The sequence below is a fragment of the Mandrillus leucophaeus genome, unplaced genomic scaffold, assembly GCF_000951045.1.
Source record: "Mandrillus leucophaeus isolate KB7577 unplaced genomic scaffold, Mleu.le_1.0 Scaffold86, whole genome shotgun sequence".
Lineage (NCBI taxonomy): Eukaryota > Metazoa > Chordata > Mammalia > Primates > Cercopithecidae > Mandrillus > Mandrillus leucophaeus.
The window spans coordinates 478,406-501,411 of NW_012109363.1; the positions used below are offsets into that span (position 1 = coordinate 478,406).

Here is a 23,006-nt window from a genome sequence, read left to right on the forward strand (position 1 = left end):
CTATACACACCACACACACTATATACGCTACCCCATACACATGTACACACACCACACACACAACACACCATACACTACCCCATACACATGTACACATCACACACCACACCCCATACACTACTCCATACACACTAACACACACACCACACACACGACACCCCATACACTACCCCATACACTCCTACACACATGCCACACACACCACACACACACTATATACACTACCCCATACACACCTACACACACACCATACACTACCCCATACACACACACATCTATACACATACCACATACACCACACTCCATATGCTATCCCATACGCACACACACACCACACACACGATACCCCATATACTACCCCATACACACATACACACACACACCACACACACAAAACACACCATACACTACCCCATACACATGTACACACACCACACACAAAACACACCATACACTACCCTATACACACGTACACACACACACCACACACAAAACACACCATACACCACCCCATACACTTCTACACACACACCACACACACTACACTACCCCATACACACGTACACACACCTATACACAAACCACACCCCATATGCTACCCCATACACACCTACACACACACACCATATACTACCCCATACACACGTACACACACACCTATACACACATCACACCCCATACACTACCTCACACATACCTACACACATAAACCTACATACACACACCACACACACCCCATACACCTCACACACCTACACACACCACACACAACACCCCATACACTACCTCACACACACCACATATACCACACCACACACCTACACACACACCACCCCACATATACATCACCCTACACACACCCACATACACACCATACACCACACATACATCCCATACACTACCCCATACACACCTACACACACACCATGCACACCTATAAACACATGACCCCACACATAAACCACCCCACGCACCTACATACCATACAGACAATACCACACACACAACACCGCATACACTACCTCACACACACCACCCCACACACAGACACATATTACACATACATACCACACTTCGCACACTACTGCATACACACCTACACACACCCCTACACACACACCACCACACACACCACCCCATACATTACCCTATACACATATACACACAACACACACCCAACACCCCACACATACATCACCCCCACACACCATACAGACCACACATAACACCCCATACATTACCCTATACACATCTACACACACCCTTACACACACCACACACCTACACACACCACCCCACACATACACCACCCCACACACCAACATACATGCACACACCTACACACACACCACCCCACACACACCTATGTACACACCATACACAACACCCTATACACTACCTCACACCCACACACCACCCCACACACACCTACACACACTACACATACACACCACATACACAACAGCCCATACACTACCCCATACACACCTACACACACCTATGCACACACCATCCTACACATACACCACCCCACACATACCTACATATACACCACACAACCCACACACTACCTCATAAACACCTACACATTACCCCACACATATACCACTCCACACACCACACACACCCACGCACACACCTCGTACACTACCTGATACCTACACAATACACCACCCCACACACACACCACCCCACACACACATGCAACACACACAACACCCCATACACTACCTCATACACACCTACATACACACCACCTCACACCTACACACTACACACACAACACCCCATACACTACGTTACACACACCTACACACACACGACCATACATACACACCACCCCATATTACTTCACACACACCCCTACACACACAAACTGCCCACCCACACACTCCACACACACCTCATGAACATCACACCTATGCACACCCTGTCCCACACACACATCACACACACCAGCACACATACGTTACCCCACATCCACACACGCTAACACATACCTACACACACAAACACCTACACACACTCCACCACTGACACACATTACCTCAAACACATACTACATACCATAACCTACATACACCAACACATACATTACACACACACTGCCATGCACAGTACCACCACACACACATCACAGGCACTCCATACACTATCTCACACACACCCCACGCACACCACTACAGACACACACACACCACCTCACACCACACACACGCATCACGTATACACACACACCACCACACACACATCACCGCCTACACATATCACCATGCCCACACACACACACCACCTCACACACATCACATACACACACCACCACACACACACACCACTGCCTATACATATCTACCGTCTCTACACACACACACCCCATGCATATGCCATGCATACTTACACTCTCCACACACCAGACACACACACGTGTTCCCGTCACACAATGACCCCTCTCCCGCTGTTGCTCGCCGTGCACAGCATGGGGTTACAGGAGCATGCACACACGGGTGGGAGGGGAGTGCCCAGGGCAGGTGCTCACATCCTGTTTTCTGAGCCAGAGCAAGTGCAGTTGATGGCGAAGCCAGGGCGTGCTCAGGGAGCACAGAGCCCCACCAGTGCCGTCTCAGGAGCAGCACTGAGCAGGGGCATCCAGCCAAGAGCTACCCCGCACCCCAGGTGCTGGCGGGGCCTGCCCCACACATGGAAGGAGAAGCAGGCAGGTGGCTCCCTGGACGATGTTATTTGGAGGGTACCAGAAAATACCTTCATCCAAAAAAATCTCACTTCAACCACAGCACCTGAAATACTACCATGAAAGAGGCTTTGGTGGGAGGGGACACTACATTTTGTTCCCTCCTGGTCTTTCTCATAGCAATTTCTCACTTGGACACAAAGGCAACCAAAGATGAAGTCACCAACACTCTGCTCACACCTTAGTGCCGGCAAATCCTTCTACCCACTGACAAGAGCCTGAGGTCACTGGCGTTGACAGAGAGAGCGAGCAGATGAAAACAGAAGAGGGAAAATGCCGATCCCTCCAGCTTTGGCCCCTGCAGAATGGGAAACTGCCTTCCTCCTGGCGGCCCCAAGCACCGTGAGAGCCGCTCAGTCACCTGTCTCCAGCGCCTGACAGTCCACCTCTCCCTGTCCCCACAGCCCCCGCTCTCTTGCACCCCACACCCACTCCCTGGCCATCAGATGAATTCTCCCTGAAAGGGGAGGTGTCGGAGGTGACAGAGCTGCAGCTAAAGCCCAATTTTCGTTGACACTCAGAGCCTCTGACAGCTGTTAGAAGAAGAATGTGATTTTGAAATTTAAATAACACACTTCTGCATTCGGCTCAGGGAGACAACCTGAGGATAAGCAGTTTATCGCCCGAGCCACCGCGAAGGGGGCAGGGAGAGCTGCTGCTCTGCTGTTCTTCCGCTTCTTCCCTGCCCTCAGCCCCGTGCCCCCACCTCATCACAGGGTGGCCTCGGAACGGGGTCTCTGAGAGGCACCAGCCCGACCTGCTGAAACATTAAAGCCTCACCCTGTATTCTTTTGCTCAGCAGCCCAAGGAGAGGAGGGGGTGCCCGCACAAAGGCTAGGTCTCCTGCCCCCAGGCCTGGGGTGCACAGACGGAGCCGACCCCAGGAAGGCAAGGGGCTTCCCTAGACACCTGGCCGAGCAAAGCTGGGTCCAATCCTCCCCCAGCCCCCACCAGGCCACAGGGGTGTCTTCCTGGGGACTGACTTTTGAGCCCAGGGATAAGTCTCTCCCCACAACAAGGGCAGACCAACTCCTCCCTAGGGACCTGAGCCCCCTAATCAGATAGTCATCCTGAGTTCTGCCACGGAGAAGTCCTAGGGCTGGAGCACCCCAGAGAGGCCACCGTCCTGTCTGCCACAAGGATCCTTGTTCATTGTCCCGAGCCCCCAAGCTCAAAAGACTTGGGGTTCCTTCATCACCCCAGGCTCGGCCAGACCTCCCAGCCATGATGCCACCAGGAACACCACTCCCACATCGCACTTTCTCCTCTTGCAAGACTTCCCTGATTTCCCCAGTCACTGCTGGTTGCTGCCTCCCCTGAACTCTTGGGGCAGCACTTGGTCTACACTGCTGCTGAAAACAAGCCACTTAGGAAGTCCCTAAGTGAGTATCTGCCTGTTGCACCACACAGTGAGGATACGGGTCTGATTCTCTCACAGCAGTGGTTGACCATCTCCGGAACACACGAAGCACTCAATATTTAATGAACAAAACATGTTCCTCTGAGGTCTGGCCCCAGCCCTGCCCCAGCCCTGCCCCTGCCCTGCCCTGCCTTGCCCTGCCCCTTCCATGAGCAATTCCTGCACACCCCGGCCAGGATCCGCCCCTTCTCAATGCCCCAGATACTCGTAAGATGTCACACACATGTGACACCTCACAATTGCTTAGCACCTCCCGCAAAGCCATCAGCTCCCTCCAGTCAGCAAACAGTGATACCCTTCGCCAGCACCTAGGGTGCTCCTGTGCCCCGGCACGCTGAGTGCCAATGCTTGCAGGGCAGTTGGACTGCTCCATCTTGCAGATAAGAAACATGAGGTTCAGGGGGTCCAGTGAGCTCTCACAGTAGGGTAAGGCCAGGATTCAAAACGAGGACTAGCCGGTCTCAAAGTCCACATTCCAGCCGTGATGCCAAGATCCTCGGTGGCCGTGTATTAGATACAAAGGAAGTGTCACACACACAGACGACACAGAGGGTGATGGCTGCACAGGACACAGAGACCAACACATACAATCGCACACATGCCCCCAACACGTGGCAGCGAGCACCATGATAAAGGACAAAGTGCTGTGGCACCAGGGGATGGTGGCGGTCACCTCTCAGAGGCTGTATGCAAGGCTTCTTGGCAAGGGGTAGCGTTTGAGTGCTAGTTCCCTCTTCTCCTGAGCCCGCCCTCCAACAAGGACCACAGGAGCATCTAACGAGAACATCCCTGGCCTTCTCCAGGCTCCAACCAAGCAAGATGGCCCACCCCAGATGCATGCTGGCCAACCATGGTAGACAATGCCATCTCTTCCATCTCCAGTCCACAAGGGCCACTGAGCCCAGGCCACTCACCAGCCTCTATCTGTCCCTGTCACAGCACAGCACGTGATGGCCGTCCCCACCCAAGACTCCCTCTGAGCCTCAGGGGCCCATTGCTCTGTGGAAATCACCTGATCACCTTTACTCCAGTCACCACCAAGCACTATCCCAGCATGAAACGCGGCCTTGCTTCAGCAAAGGCACACAGAGTTTCCAGAATGCCGGGTTCTAAGCTGGCCCAGCCACAACCTGCCATTGGACCTTGGAGAAACCAGTCCATACTAATGTTTTAAAAAGCTAACATAGCTTAGAGCAGCATGCCAGGCTCAGGCCAAGCACTCACCTGCACTATCTCATTTAGTCCTAACAAAAATCCTCAGAGGTAGGTGTTGCCATTGGCCCCAGGCTGGGCAAGAGAACAGGACTGCGGCTTAGAGGAGAAGTGCTTCAGAGGTGGGACGGGGAGTGGAATCCCATCGACATATGTGCTGTCCCTCTGAGCCTCAGTTTCCCCTTCTGTCAGGTGAAGGGGTGGGCCTCCATGATTCCTAAGTTCCCTTCCAGCTTCAGAAAGGATGCCACATGCCCAAGCCTCTAGCCACACTTGCACGGCATGGCCAGACCCCGGAGCCCCTGCCCCTCAAGAGGATGCAGACACAGCGCCTGATGACAGCCAAGGCCATCTGCCCACTTCTCCCCGTCCCTTAGGCATGGCCCCAGTATTGGTGAGGACACCTCTGCCCAACCCACCCAGTCCTCTTCATCACCACTTTGACGTCCACCCACCTCTCTCTAGTTCTACAGGTCCACATCCCTGCTGGCTCCACACCGCCCTTCCAGGTCCTCCTTCCCTCTGCAACCTCTCTCTTCCTGAAAGATCTCTCCTTTCTTTTCCACCTTGGTTCCACCCTCTCCTGCCTCCCCAGGTGAAATCAGCTGGGATTCAGCAGTCACAGGGTCATGGAGCCTGGGGATGAGGAGGATGCTCCACTTCAGCTCCTCAACCCCTGCACCCACCTAAACAACCTCTGCCTCCACTGAGCACCCCAGGCAGACAGAGGATGACCCACTGCGCCAAGGCTGGCTCAGTCCCTGATGCGCCATGGGCACTTTGCCGACATCCATTCCCACCGAACCCTTTAGGGCATCATATGTCCATCTTACAGACGTAGGCAGCACAGCTCAAAAAGGCCACAGTGAGCCACAAGATCACACACCCCTAAAAGGCCTGGTCAGGATTCGAACCCAGGACTGTCTGGCTCAAGGCCCGCGCTCTTCCAGGCACCTCCCTAAATACTGTCCCACGCTTTCAAGGGCAGTTTGAATTGCTAGAAACAGAACAAAACTCACTTCTTCTCCATGAAATCTCTTCTCACATAGAAGGGGAGGGCAGGACATGTGGACACGTCTAACATCACTGTCGCTGTGACTCAGATCACAGCCACACTGCTCCCTACCTGGTCCTGGACTCAGGACTCGCTGACCCACCGCTGAGCCCAGGGTCTGTCAGGCAGCACTAGGCAGAGAGGACGGAAGAAGCTGCCCTTCCCCAAGGCTTCTGGATATTGGAGGTTGCTGCAGGAATCCTGGCAGCTTTGCAACAGAATCCCAGTATGACTTTCCAAGAACCCCAACAGAAAGAGATGAAGAAGAATAGACATTCCAGGAGGCCCCTATAACAGAGCCCTGAATTCACAGACAGGAGCTGGTAAACAGATAGTAGCGACTGAGTCCCAGAGACACAGGAGCATCCTCCCTGATGCCCCACCTGGAGATAGTACAGACCAGAAGCGGTCACCAAGACTCCACGCCTCCCTCCCTACCCACAGTCTTTCCACACAGAGAAGCGGAGGGGGCAGCACGCAGGCAATATGAGTGGGGCTGGGGAGGGGCTTCCCACAGGACTTCGTGCAATCCTGCAGGGTGACAGCCTTTTAATGCCAAAGTTCTAGCGCAGGTTCTTGGTTACTCACAACAAGACTTTGCAGCCAGCGTACCACACACAGATGGGGGATATGTGTGCCCAGACACTGACAAGCAGGAGGCTCGTGATGGCCGGAGCACTAAGCTGGTCTGCTCACCCTGCCACACCACCATTTTCTGTGCGCCTTGATGGGACAAAGGTCGGGAAGCACTGCTCCAAGCTCACGTCCTCATTCAGACACAAGATCTGGTACATGAAATGAGCCTGCCCAAGACCCTACAGGGGATCTATGGTGGGGACCGCACTGGAACCGCCTCCCAGCTCCCGTTCTCGCCTCCTTTCTGCTGAGCTCCTCACCATGGCCAGCTTGGTTTCTTTTGTGTGTGTGTTTTGGGAGGTTTTTTTGAGACAGGGTCTCACTCTGTCGACCAGGCTAGAATGCAGTGGTGTCATCACGGTTCACTGCAGCTTCAAACTCTTGGGCTCAAGCAATCCTCCCACCTTGGCCTCCACAAGTGCTGAAATTAGAGGCAGGTGTGAGCCACTGTGCCCAGCCCCAGCTTGGTTTCTTCGTGGCAGGGCCAGGGCCTCCCTATTCAACTATGTGCCCAAGTCTCCCCAGACAGAGCTGCCTACTTACCTACCCCTAAGGCTTCTCTGGGTGGAGCAGAGTCAGCAGAGGCAATGAGGAAGGACCAGCACAGTCCCCAAAGCCCAGCCCTCATGGCAGGGAGTGGTCCCTGGAGCACAGAAACCCAGAGTTGCATAGGGCCCAGTTATCTCTGGGCAGCAGGTGAAAGCGGGCTGATTCAGTGAGCTGCAGACCTAGTAATTTCCTCATTTGTCTTGTCAACATCCTGTCCCACAGAGTGTCAAGTCCATTACGTAAAGATTTTCTGCTATGAAGATATTTAAGTGTGAGTCCCGGGAGCAGCAGGGGCTTGGGCTAAGGTGAGGATCTCTGCACTTCAACATCCAGAAGCAAGTCAAAGCTATTTATTACTGCAGGGAAGCCCAGTGTCACCTGTGCACGCAGTAGTAATCTGCCAGTACCTGACCTTCACACAGAGTAGAACGTGGGTGCACATGGGGGCCACCAGGGTGTGCCCACCATAGCATCCACAGGCTAATGGCATCCTCAACCTGCTTCTGAGCCCCAGAGCACTGCCTCAGAAGGAATGGTCCAAAGTGGATTTCCATGCAAAACTCATCAAGAAATGTAAGAATCAGAATGCCTGTGCGGGAAGGACTCTCAGTCAACCCCATCCAGTCCAGCCCTTGGCCAAGACTTACCATAGAGCTGCCATGGTGCCCACAGGCAAGGCCAGCATGGAAGCTGCTCTGAGCTCAGAGCCTCTGTTATGACCCCACTGGGGCGGGGGGATTATGATGTCGAGAGCCCAGGGCAAGGTGCTCAACACAGCTGACATTGAGGTCTCCACTCCATTCACCACCAACCCAATCATCACCAGCGCCCAAGGCCATGCCCAGATGGCTACGCCCTGGCCAACACCTCCCTTCCTGGGCATCCAAGATTTCTCCCACCAGGGACACGTGTATCATCCCTGTTTCAATCTCCTAGAGCGTGCTTTCTCCACGGGAGGGAAGGGCGTCACCTCAAGGGAGCAAAAGCTGGTTCTTGAGTGGGCAAAAAGAAAAAGAGAAAGGAGATCTTACCATGGCTTCTGGTCCTCCAAAACTCAAACCTTCGAGACAAAATGTTATTCCTTGGTATTTAATCTCACTAGTTAGGAAGAATTATTTTTTCTCCCCGGCAAACAACAATGAAAAAAAAAGAATGGTTGAGAAACATGGCGCTGGAGAGTTCTTTATTTGAAAGGGCTTAGGGTCCCACTGGAAATGCTTTCAGCTCACGGTTTACAGCGGTGCTTCTCAACTGGCAGTGGCTGTGCCCCGAAGGGACATGTGGCCCTGTCTGGAGACATCTTTGTTGTCACAGCTTGCAAGAGCACTGCTGGAATCCAGTGGGGCCAGGGACTTTGCTGAACATCCTCAGACTCACAGGACGGCTCCTCCCACAAGAAAGAATTATCCAGGCTAACATGTCAATAGTGCTGCTGCTGAAAACCCTGCTTTAGAGCCATAGAAACTCCAGAAGATTTCAAAGACTGCCACAAAACTGCCTGTAAACCAGATTTCCTGTGCTCAAAGATCCCTGAGAACAAGCCCCACTCTGGCCACCCCTGAAGCATCAGTCTCCACCGATCCCTAGAGGAGCTCACCCCCCACCCCCACAGAGCACTCCCAAGACCGGAAGCCCCTCCCCAGCGCCCAGGCAGGGTGGGCTGCCCTGGGCCCAGCGTCTCCCAGATGCCACAAAGAACAAAGCCAAGAAGAAAGACCCCCAGAGCTCACCTGGCCCCTACATGTGGAGCCTGGCAAAGCTAGAACCCAATGCAGACTGTATCACTCCCCAGGGTGAACGGCACAGGGGGTGGCCTGAGGACCACAGTGACTCCTGCAGACACTTCCCTTCCTGTGGTTCAAGAAGCAGAGCCCTCAAGAGAGAGGGAAAACCCAGGGCAGAACAGATCATCATGGGACCAGTAACACCAAGCCACAGCTGATGCTGACTGATGCAGCGTGCTGAGCCCTTCCCCACCCACTGACCCACTTAGACCTCATGGCAATCCAATGAGGTAAGGACGGTACTCTCCCATCACAATGGAGGAAACTGAGGCCCAGACAGGGTAAGCAACATGACCAAATGGAAAAGCTCCAAAGCAGGAGAGCCAGGGAACTGGAAAGAGGGAACGAGGGTAAGATAGAAGGGTGACACCAGGTTCCAGGTTCAAGCCCTACTCCATGACAGCCAGCTGACCAGACAATTTCCATCAACATCTTGTTCCACACAAGCACCCAGAGAGGTGGGCATCGTGTTCTTTACAGAGGAGGAACTGAGGCTCAGAACTGTTAAGGGCGAGCTGACGGGCAGCAGGGCCATCCTCGGATGCCAGGACGCCTGTCCAAGCCCAGAGCTCCATCTGCCACGCCACAGGGACAAGAGGAGAACTGGCCAAGTCCCAGTGCGAGCTCACTTACCTGAGAAGATTGAAGCAAGCCTGAAAATGTCCGAGAGGCGGGAGGTCACCGGCTCATAGGGGGAGGCTTCGTAAAACTCCTCACCTGGAAGACAGAACAGGCATCAGACACGGGCTTCTCCGGGCCAGAGCGCTGCCAGCACTTAGCAACTCTGCCGGAGGAAAGCTCTCTAACACGGGAAAGCTCGTGCCACCCAGGGGATAAGAGACAGAGCAGCCCTTCCCAAAGTGAAGAGCGCAGGACCAGGGCACGTTAACAACGAAATGTTTACCATTTCACCCAGGCAGGTCTGTCTCCCAACTAGAGGAGAAGCTCCCTGACAGCAGCTCAGAACTGCCTGACACTTCTCTCTCATGACCACACTGCACGGCCGGCCCCCTTGGAAGGACTTCCAGGTGCATCTGGGGGAAGTAGGGCAATGCTGGCCCACGTAAGGCCAGGTATCAATCGCAGGATTTGAAGTCAAAGGGCTCTCCACGATCATTCCCCATTTCACAAGAGAGGGCTGTGAGGTGGCCCAGAGAGGTGAAGAAACCTGCTTTGAGATCACATAGCTACTCCTGGAAGGGCCAGAGCTAGACTCTGCTGTCCTGGCCCTCCCACCAGCATCCTTTCCCATCACACCATGCCAGCTCCGCCCAGGTCACTGAGGAGGAAAGAATTTCCTCTTTGCCTCCCATCGTGTCGCCAGGAGAATCTTGCTGGAGGGGCTGAAGTTCCGCTCAGTGGGTGATCTGATCCCCAGCTTCGGTCTGCGTGGCCCCTCTCCCACAGGGCCCTCCTGTCTTCCCCACCACCTGCAGGTCCTCGGACCTTTCCTCGAGGCTTTGGGTGCCTCGGGGGCTCAGGAATGGAAAAGCAAGTGAGTGACAGGAGCTGGATGGCCCAGGGCTCCCCTTAAGACCCCACCAGTGTGTCAGGAATCCCTCCCTCCTCTGCTAAGGCCTCAGCAGGAAAGAAAATAGCCTCTTGAGATGTTATCAGCAAGGGGAAATTGACGGCTCATCACTCATCCTGCGCGTGTGTGTGTGTGTGTGTGTGTGTGTGTGTGTGTGTGTAGTGAGAAGCAGGGCACTGGTGATAACCCACAGCCTCACACACTCATTTCCCATCCAGGCAGGGCCCAGTGCCCAGGCAGGCACCCTCTGCCTAGGAGTGAGCACAGGTGGGGCAGTCTCTTCAGGGCTACCTGCAGCAAGGTATCATGCATCTGGAAGATGGGCTTTGCAACCCCTCTGCATGTGGTCACCCAGAGGCTGGAAGTGGAGACTCAACTAGCCCCCTGCAGGCTCACCGAGCAAGCAGGCTGCCTGTTATTCCCGGCAGACCCCTAGAAAAAGGGACAGCCCCAGATGACAAGGAGGAGGCACATTCCCTGCATAAGGAATAGCCTCTGCATTTCATGTCACCTCCTAAGAGCATCCCTCATGCCCTGTGACACCCAGGACACATAGCAGGTGCCCAGCTGGAATCTGCTGACAGTCTAATCCAAATGAGACTTTTTTTTTTTTTTTTTTTGAGACAGAGTCTCACTCTGTCACCCAGGCTGGAGTGTGGTGGCACGATCTCAGCTCACTGCAACTTCCATCTCCTGGGTTCAAGCGATTCTCCCACCTCAGCCTTCCGAGTAGCTGGGATTACAGGTGCCTGCCACCACGCACGGCTAATTTTTGTATTTTTAGTAGAGATGGGGTTTCACCATGTTGGCCAGGCTGGTCTTCAACTCCTGACCTCAAGCGATCTGTGCTCCTCAGCCTCCTAAAGTGCTGGGATTACAGGCATGAGCCACCGCGCCCAGTCAAGACACACTGTTTATGGCCCATAGGTGATCCCACCTTCTCCTTGGGGCCTTTGGACCCCTCACCAGCCTGGATGATCTCAGTGTCCTCCACCCCACCCATGGGCACTTTAGACTCTCTTGAAAAACTCCTTGAGGTGGGGTGACCAGCCATTGCTATTTATTGAGGCCAAACAATGTAGGAACTTAGGAAATCACTTTTACAATAAAAATAATGTTATACCGTGTTTTCAAGTGCCAGCACTGAAAGTGCTTTAGATATAGCTCACTTCATCCTCTTAACTACTGTATGAGATAGGCACTATTTTTCTCCCTGTTTGACTGATAAGGAGGAACAAGGAGCACAGAGATATTAAGTAGCTTGACAAAGGTCACACAGCTAACAAGCGACAAAGCCAGGGTTCACACCCAGGCAGTGGGCTCCAAAGTCTAAGTGCTTCACTGCTGGGAATACTGTGTCCCAAAATGCAGAGTGCTGTTGGAACCAAATCATTCCTGAATAAGTACTGTTGTTCCCCTTTTCCCAAGATCAGTCTTCTGTCCACCAGATGGTCCCCCCGGGGCGGTGGTGGGGGGGGGGGGCCTGTCCTTCCCTATTGCATCTAGCACAGCCATGGGCCTAGGTAGAGCTAGGCCAGTCTGATTAATGGGGTAGGGCTGGCAGGGTGGGAACAGCCTCTTCCGGAACTGGTTTGGAGGGGCCCAGCCTCTTTAAGTCAACTTGTGTAGCCTGTTTCTGCCATGGAATTCACCAGTGAGAAATCCTGAGGCATGAGCCACTGAAACCAGAGCCAGAATGTCAGATTCTGGGAATGGAAGAAGCCCTTGCTCTTCATCTTCAGACCAAAAGACCCTGAATTTCAGTGTCACCTTTGCAGAGGGCAAGAAACCTGGTCTCAAAGTCCCCATGCAGCCAACAGTGACAGTCCCCTGTGTAAATACTGGTGGTGGTAATGGAGGAAATGGTGGCAGTGGAGGAAAACGGGGCCCAAGCCATGGGATCTACCCACCGGCAGTGAAAAGCGACCTGGATAAGGAGTTGGGGCCCTGGGACCCACTCTGGGTCCTGCCACGAGCTTGCTGTGTGTGCCCTGGGAGGCCATCTCCCCCATCCATGCCTCAGTTTCCCTGCCAGATGGTAGTAGGGAGCCCAAATGATCGCCAGATCCTCTGCAGTTCAGACTCTAGCAGCTCAGCAGCCACGTCTTGAGGTCACCTTCCTACCCCAGCCCACTCTCCATTCTCCCCACTGCCGCCACAGGCTCTTTGCACCTGCTGTGCACCTCGACTGCATACCGAGAGCTAAGTCCCAGGGAGCGGAAGAAGGCGGAGCAGAGCCCCATGGTAAATCACACCCACCAGCAGGGGCCAAAGAGAGGCTGAGAATCAGAAGGAAAATCCAAGCCTACACACATTGCTCCTCTCAGCGATTCTTGCCCTCTCCGCAGTTCCAGGCCTGCGCCAGGTTATTACACGTTATCAAGGAACAGGGAGGAAGGACTCGCAGTCCCCCTCAGGGAGACTGCTCAACAGGCCATGGATGCCTACCTCTCAGGTAGACCCCACCACTCACCACTACCTGGAGGCCTCCTGGCTTCCCCTGGTCAGCCCTGGGCAGAAACTACCTCTGGGCTCCCAAGACCCAGGAGAAGGTGGAATTCCCCTATGGGGAAAAGATGCAGTCTTCTATGGAAGGAAAAACGTAAGGGCGTATTTTCTAGGCAGGGCCCAGAGGAAAGGTCTCCCGACCTGTCTGCCGGCCAGCACAGGGAACACAGTTCCTACAGCGCTGTTACCTTCTGAAGCACACAGTCGGTGTTTAACCGATGGTTGGTGAATAAATGAATTAATAAACCATCTCAAGACTTAGAACCAGGCGGGACGCAGCGGCTTATGTCTATAATTCCAACACTTTTGGAGGCCAAAATGGGAAGATTGCTTGAGGCCAGAAGTTCGAGGACAGCCTGGCAACATAGCAAGACCCCACCTCTACAAAAAATAAATTAGCCAAGCGTGGTGGCACGTGCCTGTAGTCCTAGCTTCTCGGGAGGCTGAGGTAGGAGGGTCACTCGAGCCCACAAACTTGAGGCTGCAGTGAGCTATGATCTTGCCACTGTACTCCAACCTGGGTGACAGAGCAAGACTCTGTCTCATTAAAAAATAAATAAAAAGGTTCAAGGCCAGGCACAGTTGCCCACGCCTATCATCCCAGCACTTTGGTAGGCCGAGACACAAGGACTGCTTGAGCTCCAGAGTTCAAGATCAGCCTGAGCAACATCGTAAGACCTCATCTCTGCTTTAAAAAGAAAATAGCCAGTCATGGCAGCAGGCTCCAGTGGTCCCAGCTACACGGGAGGCTGAAGTGAGAGAATCATTTGAGCCCAGGAGATGGAGGCTGCAGTGAGCTGTGATCATGCCACTGCACTCTAGCCTAGGCGACACAGTGAGACCCTGTCTCAAAAAAACAAGATTTAGACCCAGAGAAGCCATCTGCAGTCAGGCACTCCCAGTCAAGCGGCCTTGAAAACCACACAGTAGTGTGCAGCTAAATGCACACAGCATCATGCTTATTTCCCTTGGATCCCATCGGCACAGTCCTCCTGTGGCCTGATGCAGTGATACAGAGGGAGCCAGTGAGATGGGAAGGGCTGTTGGTGCCAAAAGGCCCAAGTGCTCAACTCGGCTGTTCTGGCTGACAGTTCTGTCCTGTCCTCTCCCCTGTCCACTCTGCAGCCCATCCGAACCTGCCGCCCAGTCTCCCTTGGGTGGAAACTGAAGGTTGCCAGAAAGAAGACAAGAAACAAAACTACTCAGCTCAGGCATCGAGCGCTTTACTTCTTCGTACGCTACAGAGTCCGGCTCTGGGTGAAGACAGCGCCTTATCTCCTGAAGAATAGAGTGCAGTACCCTCAGGACAGTATTCCTCCCTTTGCTCATGCTAGTTCTAGGAATCCAGGTTGCTAGGGAGAAGGCACCGCCTGATTCATGAGGAATACTTTGTTATTAATGATGGTAGTAATTATACGCATTTCTTATTCCTGTGTTTAGAACATATTCGAGCCATCTCTGACTGGTCAGGGATCCCTGTCTATTTGGCTTCACACCTGCAGCTGCTTCCTCCCTCCCTCCCAGCACCTAGAGGGAGCACTGCTCCCCTGTTCTAAGGCTCATCCCCTGGCCCACTCTGTGCCCTGGACCCAGCCCCTCCCCTTCCCGAGGGCATCATTCCACAGAAGACCCTTCCGTCTTCTTCTTGGCAACATCGCCATCGCTACTGTCCGACCTTAGATTCTAAACTGCTCAATCCTCTCCCATCTTTTTTTTTTTTTAAGCATCCTTTGTTCTCTCCTCTTTACACTAAAATTCCGGAAAGAGTCATCTACATTCATCATTCCTAATCCCCCTGTTCCCCTCCGCTCCCTAACCAGGCTCCTCCCTCCAGCAGGAGGGTCCAGGGAAAAGGTCTCCTGCCCTATACGATGGCTGGCATGGGGAGCATGGCCCCTCCAGTGTGTCACCCTCTGAGGCACACAGTAGATGCCTAAGAAGCTAAGAGCCTCAGCCTCAGCTTACCCTAAGCATCCGACCATGTTGAGGGTCCTCTCTTCTGGGATGAGCCCCCCTTTGTTTTCCTGCTGCTCCTCCCACCTCTCCCCAGCACCTTCTCAGCTCCCTGCAGGCTCCCTTCTCCACATCCTTAAATGCCATGGTCCCCAAGATGGTCCCCGGGGTCTGTTACCACCCTCCTCTCACTGTGGTCATACCCACGCCCTTGGCCTTAGTTTTCACCTGCAGGCTCATGTCCATTCCTCACTCTCACTCAGACCCACTTCCTCCCTCAACTCCAGACCTGCATGTCTGCAGGGTGTGGTCAACAAGGCATGGGTCCCAAAATAGATTCCCCATCCCCCTGCCCTCCCCTCTGCACTCAAAGACTGGACTGATTCTTCTGAGGCCTCCATCACCTGCTCAGCTGCCTAAGACAGGACACTGGGTGCCCTCCTTGACTCCTCTCTCCCCTCACCTTCTCCTCTCCCGTTGGTCACCAAGACCTGTGGATTCTCTCTTCTAAATAACTCTCAGAGGGCCGGGGGGCAGTGACTCATACCTGTAAGCCTGGAACTTTGGGAAACCAAGGTGGGAGTACTGCTTGAGCCCAAGAGTTTGAGATAAGCCTGTGCAATATAACGAGACCCCATCTCTACAAAAAAAATATTTAAAAATTAGCTGGGTGTGTAGCTCACACCTGTAATCCCAACACTTAGGGAGGCCGAGGCGGGCAGACGACTTGAGCCCAGGAGTCTGGGACCAGCATGGGCAACATAGTGAGACCCCAATAAAAATAACAAATGCATCAATAAAGAGCTCTTAGACCCATTTCTCCTTCCTTGCCATTGTCCTGGTTCTGCCACAGCTGTTCCTGGCCTGTATCACAGCAGCAGCTTCTGGACAGTCCTCTAATCTACTCTCTCCACTGGAACCACAGAAACATTTTGCTGAAGCACAGATCTGATCATCGTCCTTAAAACCCTTCAGGGATCCTTCCCTCTGCCCCTAATTCTCCTCCCCACTTCCACCACCTCCCGCCACACACCACCTGCCACCCACTACCATTCTAGGCCACTTGCAGCTCTGTAAACAGGTTCGGTACTCACACTGGGCCTTTCCATGCTGTTCCCTCCACCTCCCACACTCTTCCTGCCTCCCTTCACCTATGTTCCACTTCGTGACTCTGACTCACTCTTCAGCCTCAGCTTGAAGCCTGCCTCTTCCAGGAAGATGCTTTAGATTTCACGGCAAGGGCGTGGACGCCCCCTCCAACCTGCTACCATCACACCCTGTGTCTTCCCTCTCACAGCACTTAAGCCATCAAATGACAGAAGCCCCCTTATTTACCCACACCCCAGCCAGACTCAGCTCCAGGAGGCCAGAGGCTGCACCAGTTTGCCCTCAACTGTTCCTACAACACCTAGAGCGTAGCAGACAATACATTCTCAGTAAACATGCGTTCAATTAATAAACTGGTTACAGTGACCCACCTCCTAAACAAATGCAAATCCTCCACACCCAGGTCTGGAGGGGAAGGGGATGCGAGAGTGTGTTATTGGCGGAGGGATTATAGGTTCTACTTTTGTGACTCAGGAGCAGGTTTGCCAAAGGATGTGGGGCCTGCTGCCTGCACACTGCCCCAAGCCCTGTAGAAGGTGACAGGCCAGCCATGGGCTGCAGAAGCCACATGAAGGGCTGGTGTCCTGGAAGCAGGGAGGCAGGAGCCAGAAGGGCAGAGTAGGGGCAGCCAGCTCTGGGATCAGCCCCAGGGCAGGACAGCAGCTGGGGCAGGGCAGCAGCCGGGGAAGCTGAAGTGGCTGCTTTCTCTGCCTGCACCCAGCCTGCCCCTTCTCTCTCCTGGTTCTCACTTATCCATCTCTGCCTGGTCACTCTTACCTCACCTTCTCTTGGAACCACTTCACACTGTCCTTGCTTGAATCACGTGGTCTTGCTCCTCCCCAACCCCTGCCCACCTCCCCCACCCCACTCACCCCGCTTCCTCCAGGGCGTGCTCTCCTCCTCCCACTACCTCCCTCTCTCCTCTCCAGCTGTCGCTTCTGCCTCCTCTTTGTCTCTCCTGGCCTTTTCCAACAATGCCACCCTCCTTGGTGGGGCGGCGACTTCTCTGGGTTCTAGGTTCCCCTAGCAGGTAGACACAGAGAGCTGGCCACTTCGCCCCATCACCTAGTCCTCCCTCCTGAACCCCCTGGCCCGCCACACATCCTCTCCGCCTGTGCCACACCCCCTCCCCTTGGGCCAGCCCCGCCCAGGCTTACCCTCGGTCAGCCCCAGGTGGATGCTCCAGTAGATCTGCAAGCACTGCAGCTCCTTCTTCATGCCCCGCTTGCAGCGGCAGTCGTAGAGCGGGCTTTCCTGCAAGACCTCCAGGGCCGCCTGGCACTCCTTGTTGGCCAGCATGGTGTTCCGGTCGCGGCCTGCCAGGCACTGCCGCAGCGTGCGGTAGCGAGAGCTGCAGTTGGACTCGGCGGCACACAGCTCATTGGCCCGGACACAGTCCACTGGGGGGCGCCAGCCGTGGAGCTCGGGGCCCTGCAGGGAGGAAGGGCTGGCCAAAGAGCGGAGGGTCTCGTCTGGGTAGTGGGGAGGGAAGACAAGCATGAATGACGGCCGCCACAATCTCCCACCCAAGATACAGGCCTGGGGCTTGGGCCCTGCTGGGAACGTCACACCCATTTCACACCAAAGCACACCAAGGCGACTCTGTGGGCAGCCCTCCTCACACCCGAGGGAGAACTCAGGCGTCATCCTCCCCTGGATGGACGAGTAAGTTTCCTCCGTTTGCACTCCATTCCTCCTTAGCAGCGGCCCTGGGCCTAGGAGCACGGCACAATAAAGCCAGGAAGATCCCGGCTCAAGATCACGGTCTAAGACGTCAGGAGCCCAGATGAGAATGTCACAGCCTCAGCAGAGAGCTGGGGACTGCACGGCTGGCTGGAGGCTCCACTGCTTGCTAGGGACTGCAGGGAGTGGGGAAGATCTCACTTTCATACCACCCAGACCTCCTATAAACCCCAGTAAACCTCCAGCCAGAGGCCCACCCATGGCGCTGCACTAAGCCTTGGAAGCAGTGCCAAGTCATTTCATTGTCATAGCCTGTTAGGACCTTACAGACACCATAGAGTCCAACCCCACATTTTACCCTAGGGAAACTGAGGCCCGACGAAGGGTGATGACAAATAAAGGTCACACATAGCGGTGGAAACGCCCCCTCAGATTCCCAGTGTACTCACTCTGACTCTCATTCTGACTCTAAGACAAGACAGGGACAGATGAGCCTAACTCTACCGTCCCGGCAAGCCCAAGAAGGAGGCGCCGCTACCCCTTTCCCGCCTCACCCCTCCACACCTTCCAGTCCAACTTCACACCAGACGGAGACCTGAACCCTCCCCGTCCACAAGACAAGTTCCACCCTGGCCCCCTCCAATAGAAAATGCTTTTGTCAAGCCTGGGGAGCATCCATGCCCCCTGCGCGCCCTGCTCTCTCCTCCCCACTCTAGCTCGGCTTGTGCCTGGCTGTATCTTGCGCTTCTCTTGCTAACAGCCTCCCAAGAGGTCTGTTTCTTCATCACCTTTTACCTCTTATCTTCGAATGGCCTTGTTTTTCCTCTTTTTTCTTTCCTCTCCACCCTCCTGTGAAACCCCCTTCCCCTCTCCTATTTTGTTCTTCCTTCCAAAAGCCAAATAATTGCAAAAGGGAAAAGCTCCCCTCCTCGGACCCCAGCCTTGCAAATGGAACCTTGCTCCTCCACCAATGTGCAATCCCCTATCAGGCCACCTTCCCGTCCTGGCCCCAGTGTCCACACCCACAGTGCCTCAGGAGGGAGGGGACAAGGAAGAAGAGAGATAAACGGCAGGACAGGCTTGCCTGATCCTTTCAAAGCCAAGCTCCTAAAATGGTTTCCTCCAGACACAGACATCGTCTTCCCAGCCCCTCTGTCCTCTGCTAAGCCCCTAACTCCAGATCCTGCCCCCAGGAAAAGCACGCACCAGGGCCCAGAGCCATGACTGCTCTTTCCTGGACCCAAAGAGTAATTTGGGAGGCTTCTAGCCCCAGAACATAATAAAATCCTAGGCCAGAAGTCCCGTCTTCAATACCGCAGAATCCCCCATCCCTACCCAGAAAAGCCGCTCTCAGGCCTTCCCCTGGGAGGCCCTGCTCAGGGGGGCGCTACCGCAGGGAGACAGCGACACCTAGGGGCAGTGCGCTGCACAGCGGGCCTTCACTCCCGAGAGCCCCCAGGGAACAGGAATCCATCCACTCCCTGTAGGACCAGGCGGGTGGGAGACCCACCCCCAGGAGGCAACAGAGAAGAGCAGTAGGGGTGGGCCTGGGGTACAGAAGGCTTCTTCGGGGCCCAGAGCAAAACACGTGCCCTTCTCCCACTGACCAGACCTCTGCCCCAGAACAGGAAGGCTGATGGATGTGGCCAGGCTGAGACAAGACCAGAGAAGAAATCAGCGCGGAGTTTGAGGCCCGGCAGCGGCTGGAGAGGTGTCCTCCACACAAGCTGAGGCAGCATCTTTCTTTCCCGGCTTCAGCAGATTCCTACCTCCCTGAGCAGGACCCAGGTACAGCTGGGCCCCCAAGAGCAGATGAGTTGACACGGCCCCACCTGCACCTGCGGCCCCCAGCCAGCCTGCGGGAGCCTCTGGAACAGCACAGCCCTGGACCCTCCACGGACTTCACCCCCCGCCTCCCCATAGGCTAATGCCCTCCCACCCTGACTGAAAGGAAGACTGCACTGTCATAGGGGGCCTGGGAATGGAACTTCCTGGCTTCCTTAGCCTTCTGTAGGCACAGAATTCACAGCATGCTTAAAGGTCAGATTAGCCCAGGGGATTCAGGCCATAAGGACATTTACTTTGCTTGTCCTACAGTTGAGGCCTAGAGCCCCACAGGATGATCCTTGCACAATCTTAGGGAGGCTCCCATGTCAAAAGAGAGGGCTTCCCCCATCCTGCCACCTGGCTCGTGTGACCAGGCAAGGGACGCACTCTGCGAAGGGCCAGGGCATCCATTCACCAAACCATCCTTGACTCTTCTAGTTCATTCCATGACCCCCAGAACCAATCAAGCCCAGCCAGAGAAAGGAATCCCTGCAGCATGCAGCATGCAGCCTTTAGCTAAAAATCCTAAGAGAGTGAAGGGCAGGAGGTGGATCCTGGTGATGTTTCCAAATCCTAAATTAGGAGAAAACTTTGATCCATCAAGACATGGGGGTAGAGGGGGGTGGAGAAGCGACACAGAGCTACAATTGCGCTACTGCATCCAACATCCCACCAGAGTTAGAGCATGTGCTAGAAAGCCAGTCGGAAGTGGCCCCCTGGCCAGCTCAACACCCCCGCCCAAGTCACTTTCCCCATCTCCTTCTCTCCCTGGGTCAGCACTTGAGGTCAAGATACTAGGCAAGAAAGGCCATTCTCTCTCTCCACCATGGGTTATCCAGCTCAGACCTCACTCAGAATCTCAGTGTAAGGGCACACAAAAGGCCTCTGCTCCCAGCTGAAATTGACCACCAAGTCTCAAGCCCCAGAAAAACCTCCCCCCACCCTCCACCCACCCATACCGTGGAATTTTCAACCAGTTCCCTGCCAGGAAAAGGGCCCCAGGGCTGAAGTTTCCTAAACACCAACCCATCCCTTCCTTTCCACTGGCCTAACCCAGAGTCTTTCACTATCTGTGGTCACTCCACTCAGCCCAGCTTTGGAAGGGGACTTCTCGAGGAAAGGAAACTGAAGGGCTGTGACCCAATGGGATGCTGAGCCTGCTGCTCTTCTGCTCTCACCCCCACCTCTCAACACTCAGCCTCCAGGGTTGCAGACGTTGGGATGGGCCTCTCTGATCATCCCCCAAGCAGACGCATACACACCCACTTCTGAGAAGGAGAAAGGTGGACTCCTTGGCCTGCCTGGCTGAAGAAAGCCTGCCTGCAATAACCAGGGGCCCACACTGCTCTTCTCCAGCCCGACCCCAGATGGTACCCACACCTGGGAGCCCTGCCCATCCTGGGGTGTGCAGTTCAGCAGTAGACAATCGGGCTGCTTTGCCTGAAATACAATTTTTTTTCCCCTTGGCCCTGATCACGCGTGGACCCAGAAGGCCAGGTTTTCAAGCCAGCGGTGGGAGAAAAGGTCAGATTTTATAGTAGCCCCTTCAGAACGAGAGTCCACTTGCCAGGGTTGTCAGAAAGGGCTTGGGGATCACAGCCGGCCCGGAGCACCTTCCAGCTTCCTTGATGAGCCCCTCCCACCCCAGAGAGAAGCTGCCTCTGGCTGAGGGAGGCAGGACCTCTAAGGCCACACACCAGAGCAGGGCCTTGCCCCCTTGGAGACTCGCACCTGGCGGGAAGCATAGGGGACAGGCAGAGAGTCCAGAGCCCGCGTGGACACCCAATGACTCCGGTCCCTTATCCTAGTCTGGTGGGCACTTCTTAGACCACACACATCCTCCTGTAACCACCTCCTACCTCCCCACTTGGGGCCTTCCTGGATCCCCTGCTGCAGGAGGGAGAGGGTAGGATCATGACCCCGGCTGGTCAGCCTGGCTTAACACTGGCTACACAGCAAGCCAAGGTGGTAGAACTGCACCCTCACTGAAGCAGAGGTATGCTCCTTACAAACACACACACAGAGACACACACACAGTAGTTACCCAGCTCCCTCTATGGGAGCATCTACTCCGTGGCAGCAGCCCTGCCTGGGACCTCGGTGGTGCACAGCCTTGCAAACGCCCGCCTTTCCTCATCTCCCTCCGGAGATTGCCTTCTCTAGACCCATTTCCCAAGCCGCTGAGAGTTCACCGAGCTTAAGCTAAGGGAGCGAGCAGCTGGGAATTGTGTGTGGAAAAGAAACTGCGTGGGGCTCGGGGCGCCAGGCAGCCCCTCCTCCCGTCCTGGAGGCGGGGGCGGGAGGGGGGCGCTTACAGAAGGAGCAGTGGTCTTTGTTAAGACCCGTTTTTCCTCCCTCGCCTCCCACCCTCTTCAACGGAGGAAGCGAACTTTGGCCTCCCTCCGGTCTCTTCCCACCAGTCACGGGTGTCCGCGGCCCCCAGAGGTGGAGGAGGGAAGGCCGGGAACGGCTGCTCACAACCCTCCGCTCCCGCCCACCCATCTGGCTCGGGACTGGGTAGGGAGAAACTTGAAAAGTGTTCCGGGGAGTGGAGCCGCCGGTTAGGGACTCAGGGTTTGGGGACGCGGGCTGCATTTGCCAGGCGCGGCTGGCAGGTGGGGAGTGACTGCCAGCGCTCCCCCCCACCCCGCGATGTCCAAGCGGTAGCCGCCGGAGAAACCCGCGCCCTCCACCACGACCGACTCGGGGAGCAGACCAGGAAAGGCGGACCCGGCAGGACTGTTCTTTCCACGCCTCGGAGCTTCTCCCTCCCTCCCTCCTTGCAGATCAAGAGTTGGATATTTTTTTTTTCCTTAAGTTGCCGCAATTCGAACCCATTATTTCGGGGGAGATCAGCGCTATACTGGCATGTGATCCAGCGCGGGTGTGTGTGTGTGTGCGTGTCTGAGGGGCCGGTTCGGATGTTGAGTCTCCTTCCCGATCCCCCACGTCGCCAGCCAGCTGTGGCTCTGGTCCCTCGTCCGCGTCCCCGC

General features: G+C 55.0%; 1 protein-coding gene across 3 annotated transcripts in view; it reads right to left on the bottom strand.

Annotated features, from left to right (window-relative positions):
- GFRA2 (GDNF family receptor alpha 2) overlaps positions 1-23,006 on the bottom strand; it is a 122,974-nt gene that overhangs the window by 98,971 nt on the left and 997 nt on the right. The window contains exons 2-3 of one of the 3 annotated variants that reach the window (XM_011968766.1): positions 17,661-17,975; positions 10,038-10,121 (exon numbers count right to left, since the gene is read on the bottom strand). The exons of 1 other annotated variant lie outside the window; for it this stretch is intronic. In XM_011968766.1, the coding sequence (XP_011824156.1) occupies positions 10,038-10,121; positions 17,661-17,975 (399 nt within the window). The remainder of the gene's footprint in view (positions 1-10,037; positions 10,122-17,660; positions 17,976-23,006) is intronic. One more of the 3 variants, XM_011968767.1, reaches the window with a different exon arrangement.